Raw genomic sequence first — 11,469 nt, forward strand, 5'->3', positions numbered from 1 at the left:
CCATTCAAAAGTCAAGGGTAAGATCTCTTTTTTTTTAAAGAAAATAATACTTGAGTAATATTTTTATTCAGCAAGGACATATTAAATTGATCAGAAGTGACAGTAAATACATTTATATTATGTTACAAAAGATAAATGCTGTTTATTGGAACTTTTCAACATTGATAAGAACCATTATTAATAATCGAGCACCAATATTAATAGTGGAGCAGCAAATCAACATATTAGAAAGATTTCTGAAGAATCATGTGACACTGAAGACTTTGTGACAATTCAGCTTTGCATTGTAGGAATAAATTACATTTAAAAAAAAAAAAAAAAAAAAAAAAAAAATATATATATTTATATATTTATATATATATATATATATATATATATATATATATATATATATATATATATATATATATATATATATATATATATATATATATAAAAAAGAAGAATATTCCACAATATTACAGTTTTTATTGTAGTTTTGATCCAATTAATGCAGCCTTGGTGAGCATAAGAGACTTCTTTCAAAAACATAAAAATCTCAATGACTCCAAACAACTGTAGATGTCAGACACATGACAGCAAAGGTACGAAACAAGGACAAACGTGAGAGAGGAAAAAACGGACAGATAAAGTGATAAAACAGGGATGGACAGAAACAGCATTCAGCATCTGAACTCTTCTCTATGACACCATGTGGTTTCCCTGAGGGCAGGGATGAATGAGAAAGAGAGAGCAACAGACAGACAGAGAGAGAGAGAGAGAGGTGGTTTAGTATGTTGGCGTTGACATCTCACTGGGTTTCCTCCTCAGCATCTTGCTGTGCTGGTTTACTTTGTTCTTCACCTGAAAAAAGAACAAGTCTCTGTTATTACAATTGCATTAACAGTTAAAGCCACACACACTATAAGACAATCTCGACACCTTGCACATTTTAATCCTGCAACAAAAAACTGTCACATGGCCATCACCAACACTCTTCACGTGCAATTGTGATACACTGCAACTAGTCACAGATGCTACAACCAATTTCAAACAGGTTTGCACTCGACTAGTGCTTCTTTACATTTATTTTCATTTACATTGGTTTGTCCATGTTCCTCAAGCTATGTGCTGGTTTTCATGATAATTAAAAGTAAAATAAAAAGCTACAAATAATGTTTTCCTGGCACTTTTAACTCATTGATAATGTCAACTGTACAAAAGCACAGAATGCATATATAAAGTTTCTGTGTAAATGTTTTCACAAACATTCCCAAATGTATGAACAATTACCCAAGATTCTGTTTAGTTTTTTATTTTAAACAAACAGTTACTGATTCTACATTCTGACTGGATGAGCCACACTTGAAGTTCAATGCACTCATTCTAAATTAATGCGCCAAAATGTTGCTTGTTAATTGTTAGGCTAATGAACTATTGGCAGAAGATTATTTTCCTAAAAGAAAAATTCACTGTATCCAAGTTCAGATACTTCTCTACTATGCAGTATGCAGAAAACAGTACGCCAAAAGTGTATGTATGTCTGAATAAATAGTATTTGAAAAATAGGTGAAAGTGGACAACATACTACTTCCGGCAAGATTGGAGTGTGTATTTGATGGACACTACTATCCCAAGAGGCCATGGGAGGGGATTTATGAACGAAAGTGAAACAACACAACTGATGCTGGTATGTTACGTGACACTAACAACATTGATGTATTTCATTCATACTACCCATATTCATACTATATACAGCTGCAAAGTAAATTCAAAATGTATCTACTCAGACAATACACAATTTCAGATGCAGCGACTGTCTCTAGGGATGATAACTGCTCTGACTACAAAATTATTTCAGTTTTCTTCAATCCTCAGTCATGCCACAAGCCACATGTGGTGAGAAATGAGCTTTTTGCTTTAGAAACTGCTTTAGTCTACTATGGCAATTGGCTAAGCAGTTTTCCCTTCTCTAAGGTCTGTATGTCTCACCGTCACCCTGCATGTCTGAAGTCCACAGTGTCAGGTTGTCCCGTAACAGCTGCATGATGAGTGTAGAGTCCTTGTAACTGTCCTCACTCAGCGTGTCCAGCTCCGCTATAGCATCATCAAACGCTGCCTTCGCCAACCTGTTGGAGGGGTGAGCGGGTTAAATGCTAAAATAACTAGATAAAATAAAAATCTTGACTGAAATCAAATTTCTTTTTCCCCTCTTAATAACTACTGTTTTTAATTTATTAAAGAACACAGTTCTTGAAACTTCAGAAATCATGAAATGCATCATGGTTAAAATCATTTTATATATCAATACTCAGTTTCTCTTAGTATAATCAATATCAAAGTATATACAACTAAGCTGAAATGTATTAAAATATATGTAGACATTAAAAAACTAATATAAGTGACAAAACACAACATTACTAAAGTTAAACTAAAATTAAAAAAAATCAAAAAATAAAAGTATCTCAATTGGCGCGGCTCGCTTTACTTTGGCTTGTTTTGCTTTTCCTCTGCAGTTTAGCACCGCTTCAAAGTGGGTGGGATTATAGACTGATCATTATAGTTGTGCTGCCTCTACTGATACAGCCTTTTCTTTTTTTCAAGTTGTGTGCGACGGTCATTTAAAAGTTGTGCCAACAAATGATACTACAGTGGCTATTACTGACTATCTCATCACTGTTGCACATCCATTGACACTGGTAGTGACAATTCACTCTGGCCAATCAGTGATCTACAGTGTTTGCATGTCACATTTTAATACGGTACAGCTCAACTTGGAACCTCAAACAAGGTGGTACTATTTAAGTGAACCGTACCATGCAGTGGAAAAGCGTCAAATGATACTAAAATAACACTGCTTAGCCATAGCTGTCTATGCATTTTAAGGGTGGGGGGGAGTGGGGGAGTTAGAGAGTTAGATTCTCATGCTAAACATGGCCAAAGTTTCAAAAAAGGAGTTGGACGTACGAGTATTTCTATGCCAAAAATACTCTTCAGATTTGTCACAAACTTTTTAGAGTATGGCCCTTTATTATGTAATAAAGGGGCAGAATTCCTTGTACGGGAACTTCTCCCGGAAGAGCGCGTGCGCACTCACCGATCAAGTGCACGCCCATCAACATGCTTTGTTCGGGTTACGGAAGTCGTCGGCATCCCTGCACAGGACTTGCTTGAGAAAGATGTCACTTTTTTTTTAGACCAAGAAATCAATCTTACCAATGAAGTGTGTTTTTGGTTGTGAGGGAAAGATAACCTTGCTTCCCAAAGAACCCAGTGTTAAGTAGAGCTGAAAGATTTGTGCTCACGCATTACATTGATGCACTCTTGGCATCGGTCATTAAAATAACCATAGAAACCGCTTTGCTTTAACTCTCAAAATAAGGATAAAGTCATGTCTGAAAGTTGCAATCACTTTTTTATTGGTTAAAATGAATGGAGAATATCTTGTGTTTTCTGTGACTGCTCGAGCCCCCAGGATCGGCGCTTATGGTTTTATAAACAATACGACAGTTCGATGCTGGATCATTTGAAACAAACTATACGCTATATTCATTATAGTGATTCAAATGTTATCCAGGGATAATGTGATGGTGTATTTTGTGTGTTTAAATACATTTGTTTAGCTGAGCATCGACAGCTTCGCAACACAAATGCTGTGCGTGCTCGTCACTCTTTAGCTTCAGCACGCCTCCAGGAGCTCGGCTGTTTTCGGAAAGACTCGGTACAGCTTATCAATCTTTTATAAATCTGATAAAACTAAAGATTCTTCGGAGATATGAAGGATGCTATACAACTCTATAGGTACTCAAGATTAACATGAGATTGGCAGTGTTTTAGGGCTGCCCACAACTAAAGATTTAAGCCATTAGTTGACAACTCGTATGTTTAATTTTTAATTAATTTAACTACTTAAATATACTGGGGGGATGGAGATTGGAAAATGATTGAGTTTCAGGGCTGAGAAAATATATTATATGTAACATTGTTCTACATTACAGAAAAATACTAAACCACAATAACGAGCCTTTAAAATATAAATGCGCTGTTAATGATCTGTCTGTGTGGGGAGAGGTTGTTTTTTTTCCCTATGACTACCAGACTAATTAAAATTGCCTTGTCTCATCGACTAATGTTTAGTCGACTATTAGGGTGCAGCCCTAGAATTTAACATCAAACAAGCATTACACACTTTAAGTGAGGAGAAAAAAAAATCTAACCTGCATGCGCGGTCGGGGGAGTTAAGGATCTCGTAGTAAAAGACTGAGAAGTTGAGAGCTAGGCCGAGCCGGATGGGATGTGTGGGTGGGAGCTCAATCATGGCAATGTCACTGGCAGCTTTGTACGCAACCAAACTGTTCTCTGCTGCTTCCTTCCTGTCATTACCCGTGGCAAACTCTGCTAGGTACCTGTGGTAGTCACCCTTCCTGCAAACACACAAAAACAAGTGTGGTTGAAAAGATTAACTTTGCATTAGCTAAATTGACTTGATGTCAGAAAAGTGTTCAAAAATGTTATGACGTACCAGGCCTGTCACGATTATTAATTTCAATGAAATCTATTTTATTTCAATCAAATTTCGTCATGAAAAAAAGGGAAATTTAAGCATTTAAAGAAATGCAATGAAATGCATGATATCGTGTCTCTTTTTCTGATGTGGAGAGAGTCATAATATGGTAGGGAGTGAAGAATATAAAAACTGTTGTAAAGTACAGAAAATCATAGGTCTTCTGTCATATGAAATAAAGGCCTGTGGGTTTAATCAGACTGCATTATATGATATTATATTACATAAACATTAGACATTTTCACAGCATTGAAGTAATCACATAGGCCTATTTTATTATAACTTTTACATACGATTCTAAGTATAACATAACGATAACATATTAACCACTTAAATTGTGATGATCAAAACTCATCAATTGCAATCATTTGTATGACAATGAATCATCAGCACACAATTCATAATCCTGACAGGCCTATGAAAAGCATTCTAATGAAGCATAATCAAAGGCTTTATTATGTTCAGGACATTAAAATGCACCATATGCAAGTACACCTTCTTGTGGGGGTGGGGGGGTCAATTTCAAAATGTACTGATAAAGATAAAAATTAACATTTAGATGCTTATATCCAAAGCAGTTTAGTATGTTCAAGGTATACATTTGATCATTATGTTTTTCCTGGGAATCAAACCCATGACCTAGGTGAGAGTACAGTGCCACGCTCTACAGAAATATAAGGCTAATTTTCATCTCATATACTCAACACTCTGACCCTCGCCCATCTAAATATTGTGCAGAAGACATATGAAGTTCTAAATGCATGTATTTGTCAACCACCTACATTTTGTAGTAGAATACTTTGGATTCTCCTGTGTTGGCTGCAGGAATGAGGTGTTTGTCCAGTACATCCAGTATGTCATTGCAAATAGATTTCAGCTCATTCTCAACCTGCAAAGGGTAAGATGAGAAATGGCACAGTAATTATGGCATCACATATAACTGGATTACATGACATTAAAAAACAAAACCTAAAAGCCTTTCGCAAGACACCATGAAAGTCTCTGAGCCATAGAACTCAAGTCAAGGTATGGATTCGGGTATTATTGCAAAATAAAGGTTAATTTACTGGCATTGATGGTTCCATGAAGAACCTTCAATGAAGAATGCACAAAAGGTTATTTATTCTGGGAAAAAAGGTTCTTTAGATTTTTAAAATGATCCTGATGCTAAGAAAAAAAAAAAAAATCGATCTTTTAAGATCTGATCACTGAAAGGTTCTTTGGTTAACCAAAAATGGTTCTTCCATAGGGGCTAGGCATGTGACGGTATCAAATTTTCATGTTTTATCATGGTATACTGTATTGAATGAATGAATCAGACATTTATATAGCACTTTATGTACTTTATGTACTATGTACTACTGTACACCCAAAGCACTTTACAATCGTATCAGGGATCTCTCCTCAACCACCACCAGTGTGCAGAATCCACTCAGATGATGCAATGGCAGCCACAAAGGCATCAGTGCACCACACACCAGCTTTAGGAGAGGAGTGATAGAGCCAATTCAATGGATAGGGATTATTAGGAGGCCGTGTTTAGAACAAGAGCATGCCCAACAACGTGCTTCGTCCGGGATACGGAAGCCGAGATTGTTTTCAACAATGACTGTGTCCCAGTTAGGGTTGCAAAGGGGCGGAAAGTTTCTGGTAAATTTCCGGAAACTTTCCACGGGAACTTAACCTGGGGAATTTTGGAAATATTCCAATTTGGAAACTTAATTTATGGGAATTAAATGGAAATTTTGGGAAATTTATATACATTTATAATATTTATATAAAATGTATCGTATAAAAACAAATATAAACATTTTGTTTGGTCATAACATGAAGTAAGTATTTATTTTTCGCACTCAATTAATTGTTATTTATTTCAGTGTCACATGATCCTTCAGAAATCATTCTAATATGTTGATTTGATACTCAGATACAACTGTTTCCAACAATTATTATTGTTGGTGGAACAGTTGTGCTGCTTAATATTTTGTTGGAACCTGTGATACTTTTTTCAGGATTCACTGATTAATAAAAAGTTAAAAAGAACAGAAGTTATTCAAAATAGAATTCTTTTCTAACAATATCACTTTAATATCACTTTTTATCAATTTCACACATTCTTGCTGAATAAAAGTATTCATTTCTTTCAAAAAAAAAAAAGAAAAAAAATTACTGATCCCAAAATTTTGAACGGTAATGTATATTGTTACAAATTCTGTTCTTTAAATTTTTATTCAAAGATTCCTGAAAAAAATTATCACAGGTTATAAAAAAATATCAAGCAGCACAACTGTTTCCAACATTGATATAATTGAGTATCATATTAGCATATTAGAATGACTTCTGAAGGATCATGTGATACTGAAGACTGGAGTAATGATGCTGAAAATTCAGCTTTGCATCACAGAAATAAATTATATTTTTATGTATATTAAAATAGAAAACCATTATTTTAAATTGTGGTTATATTACACAATATTACAGTTTTTACTGTATTTTTGATCAAATGTGCATGTTATGTACTGGGGAATGCACAATGCATGCAGGGGGTGTGGCCTCAATAGCCCTGCAGTAAGTAGTGTGCTGTGTGAATGTGATTGAGGAATGTGTGCAGGGTAAAAATTCAACTGAAATTGCATTAAATCTGGTTATTTTAACCAAAATTATACTGCAAGGTGTTTTTTTTTTTCAAATACATTTAAGAACCCTGTTATAGGCTAACCAGCAATTTTGCAAATTCCCTGTTTATTCCCATTAATTCCAATATATTCCTGTTAATTCCCATGGAAAGTTTCCATCTTTGAAAATTCCCGGAATTTTGCAACCCTAATCCCAATTCAGGGGCTGCACCCTTTGAAGGCTGCACACATCATCGAGGCAGTCTCATTTAAGAAAAATAACTTTTAGATTTAAACATAAGAAAGAAATGACAGTATTTTACACCTCACAATGAATTTCAGTCAATTTTATTAGATACTTTTCTTAAATATGAAATCCTTGATAAAGTATTCAACCTTCAAATGCGACCTCCAAAGGATGCAGCCTCCGAAATGAGATGCAGCTCCTGTCAACAAAGGAGTGTGTTTTTGGTTGAGATGGAAAGATTACCTTTTTCAGCTTCCGAAAAGAACCCAACGTTAAAGGGTTAGTTCACCCAAAAATCAAAATAATGTCATTTATTACTCAACCTCATGACGTTCCACGACCATAAGACTTTCGTAATCTTCGAAACACAAATTAAGATATTTTTGTTGAAATCCGATGACTCAGTGAGGCCTGCATAGCCAGCAATGACGTTTCCTCTCTCAAGATCTCAAGAATGTCATTGCTGGCTATGCAGGCCTCACTGAGCTATCGGATTTCAACAAAAATATCTTAATTTGCATTCTGAAGAATAATGAAGGTCTTACGGGTGTAATAAATGACATTATTGTCATTTTTGGGTGAACTAACCCTTTAAGGGAACAGTGAATGAAGTTTGTTTTTCCGGGGCAGCAACAGAGTTGTGCACGTATGTTTGTTTGTTCCTGCGATTTCGGTGACAAATACTTTGTAAACAAGTCCCAGTTCGCTGCTGGATTTGCAGATCGCGGGTGGTGAGTAAAGCTGCATCAGATGTCTGTGTTTTGTTGGCAATTGGAGTGCAAGTGCATAAAATGTAAACACCACAAACGTTTTTGTTCCCTTTTTATTTATAATGACGTTGCAGCTAGCAGACGATCTCTACGCAAAAGCTGCGCGCGCACGTGACCCTTTAGCTCCGCCCACGGCACTGACGGCAGGCACGCCTCCAGGAGCTAGACTTTTTTCGGAAAGACTCAGTTTAGTATATCTATCTTTTATAAATATGATAAAACTAAAGACTTTTCAGAGATTTGAAGGATGCATTGTTACTCTATATGTACTCAAGATTAACATCAGATTGGCAGAAACTGTGTGCGATTAACTATCATTAACTAATGTTAACTACTGGAACCTTATTGTAAAATGTTACTGAACAATAATAAAGAATCATAACATTTCCAATCAATATCTAGGGCATGTTGTAGTCCAAGAGCTAATTTAGTCCCCCCAAAAGGCGTTCCTATAGCTACAATTGTTCCCAGTTCCTGTGATGCAGACACGCCAAAAGCAGGTACTTCCACCAATAGATCTAGGAATTACGAAAATGTTCCTCCGATGTGAAAGCGTGTTACCTGAAATAAAAAAATATATTTAAAAAAAGTAGTCTCACCGTTTGTCTGTATTCTCGAATCATTTTGAGTTTGTCCTCTCCGCCCTTGCTCTCCTCTTTCTGCTCAATGCTGCTGATTATCCTCCAGGAGGCTCTCCGTGCTCCAATCACATTCTTATATGCAACTGATAACAGGTTTCTCTCCTCTACTGTGAGCTCGATGTCCTTCCCTGCAACATTCTTCATCGTCTCCACCATTTCTGAAACACAGAGAGAGAAGATTGACAAAAAGGGAACGCATCAACAAAGATCATCAAAGGGAAAAAGGACACTTCTGTTACAATTCATAGCATACAAATGTCACAGATTGGGTAGTGAAATAAGGGAACCTTTTTTTTTTCCTTTTAATTTTCTAGATAAAAGTTACTTGCATGGTAACTAATTCTTCTAGAGGATTCCATCTCTAACAGTTTGCGAACCCTAGCCAGTACAAATTAACCATTCACAGATTTTACAGAACAGTTATTGGCAATGAGAGCACAGATCAACATTTACTTTAGTACACCAACAATGCAGTACAAGCTTAGGTTGGGTTGAGTTAGTTTAGACCAGTGGTTTTCAATCTTTTAGATGCCAGACCCCAAAATTGTATCAGGGGATCCTGAAATTTAAAAGGCATCTCTCTTTTTAGCTACCTTATTATTACATTTTAATCTATTTATGTATATCAATTTGCATTTGTTTATTTTAATCTGACTTAATTTAATAGGTGAATTACTTTTTTATATATATTATACACAGTTTATTAATTATTTTAATCAAATTACTTTCAGTTTTTCTCTAGACTTTTCAACGGACCCCATTTTGAAACATTAACAATGCAGTATAAGCTTAGGTTGGGTTGAGTTAGTCTAGGCCTTTCCAAACGGATATTTCTTCCATTTCACCTGGACGTGCGCATGTGAATAGCCAGCGCTTGGTTTTTTGCGGTTCAACCCACAAATTCACCAGGAATAGGACAAACAAATCCTGCTCTGCTGCTGCTGCTTCTTTCTCGGCTGCAATTCAAATGTGACATGAACATACATCGCCAAAAACATCAACTCACCATCGTATCTCTCTGCTTGCTCTGCTAGTTTAGCCTGGTACACCAAGTGCTCTCGATCTGCCATGGTTACTTGGGGATCGGGAGGAGGTGGAAATGGTAAGCGACGTTGTTTTTTGTGCAGACGGATGAAAAGGTTATAAGCAAGTGAATAAATATACTATACTGGGTTAGTTAGTGAATCAACGGCAGCTTAAAATCCTCGTACACTGTAACCGGCGACACTGCACTAAATATGGCGACAAAACTCTATCCGGGAAATTCGCAGCGAGTCCTGCGCACTTCCTTCGCGACGAACGTGGATACTCCTTTTCTTTCTTTCTTTCTTTTTATTTTTTTTACGATTTTTTTAAGAACTTAAAATATAAATTTAGATATGTATGTAGATATAAAAAGTAAATCAAGGCACACAAATAAATTAAAAATAAATAAAGAAAAGTGTACAAAGAGGGATTTTTTTTATTCATCTTCCAGTAAACAAAAGTCTCATATCATCCTAACAGTTTTTAGGCCTGTTTACTCTTAATTCAAATTAATGATGAAAATTATCTACAAATAAAATCAGTAAAAAAAGTAAGGTTTTGTTTTCATACACTTGCATTTAAATAATTTACCATAGAAATCAGACAAATTCAGCTTTGTTTTGTCATCCAACATTAAAAAGTAAGCAGTGACTGGGCCTTTGTTTTCAACCAATTAGACATATCCTCCTCTAAAATATTTGAGTGCATGCAATTTAAAAAAAAAAAAGATGAACTGTTTGTCAATTTGACCCCAAAAAAAACAAAAACAAAAACAAAAAAACATGACATTTCTGACATTTCGTGAACACTCCTTTGCCTGTTTTTTGTGATGGTTGTACCTAGAAAAAAAATCTGTCACAAAACATTTTATCATTTAAAGCTTCACTGGTAATTCCACATATCCACTACTGACCATGGCCAGCCATACTTTTAAAATATTTGGGTAACACAACCACAAATACAACACCCTTCAGTCTAATTATGATAGTCAATTTTTGCTGCATTATGAAATAAGTGTGTGTTAAATAAGTGTTAATAAATACATTTATTAAGCATTTATAATGCGAGTTAAAAACGGCTCACTATTTGGCAGGTTTTGCATTAAAGTGACCCTTTTTATTCATGCAGTTATAACTGCATTGTTAATGATTTATAATGCATTTGTAAATGACTTATTGCTCATTAACAAACACCTTTATAAACCCTTTACAAAGGGAACCTTAATGTAAAGTGTTACCGATATTTGTAATCCAATTGACTAGTCATAATTTACATTCAAGATATCTACAGTGCCATTTTGACAAGTCATATATTTCCACTGGAAATATTTGAGTTTTTATTTGTAGAAATTGTAATTGAAAATAGCGTATCCACGATTGAGTTTTTACTGTATTTCAAGATTATTCCTTCATGTCTATTGCGATTTCAAAATTCTGGCCAGTTGATAATACCAAATGCAGGCTTTTGAGCCTTGTCCTATTTAGCACCAAAAACAGTCTCCCTTGTTCAGGAAGCAGACACACTGTCAGTTGAAATCTAGACTAAAAACGCATCTTTTTTTTAACCTGGCATAGGCTACACATAACACATTATCACATTTCTATAATTCACATTTGTTAAAGAATTG

At 35.3% G+C, this 11,469-nt stretch overlaps 1 protein-coding gene across 1 annotated transcript; it reads right to left on the reverse strand.

Annotated features, from left to right (window-relative positions):
* Nucleotides 1-630: 630 nt before the first annotated feature.
* On the reverse strand, nucleotides 631-10,086 carry ywhae2 (tyrosine 3-monooxygenase/tryptophan 5-monooxygenase activation protein, epsilon polypeptide 2). The gene is made up of 6 exons (XM_067399972.1): nucleotides 9,823-10,086; nucleotides 8,775-8,974; nucleotides 5,326-5,432; nucleotides 4,197-4,403; nucleotides 1,972-2,108; nucleotides 631-843 (listed from the first exon to the last, which is right to left on the reverse strand). The coding sequence occupies exons 1-6, from the start codon at nucleotides 9,884-9,886 to the stop codon at nucleotides 791-793; spliced, it is 768 nt and encodes a 255-aa protein (XP_067256073.1). The 5' UTR covers nucleotides 9,887-10,086; the 3' UTR covers nucleotides 631-790.
* Nucleotides 10,087-11,469: the final 1,383 nt, after the last annotated feature.

This window comes from Chanodichthys erythropterus, chromosome 11 (assembly GCF_024489055.1).
Source record: "Chanodichthys erythropterus isolate Z2021 chromosome 11, ASM2448905v1, whole genome shotgun sequence".
NCBI classification, from domain to species: domain Eukaryota; kingdom Metazoa; phylum Chordata; class Actinopteri; order Cypriniformes; family Xenocyprididae; genus Chanodichthys; species Chanodichthys erythropterus.

Bases quoted from the DNA above. Each gene is read 5' to 3' on its own strand.
- ywhae2 (XM_067399972.1), bottom strand. From the start codon at position 9,886: ATGGCAGATCGAGAGCACTTGGTGTACCAGGCTAAACTAGCAGAGCAA. The intron at 8,975-9,822 runs GTGAGTTGATGT...TCTGTGTTTCAG, and splicing joins GCAAGCAGAGAGATACGATG to AAATGGTGGAGACGATGAAG. The intron at 844-1,971 runs GTGAGACATACA...TTCTTTTTTCAG, and splicing joins TTCAGACATGCAGGGTGACG to GTGAAGAACAAAGTAAACCA.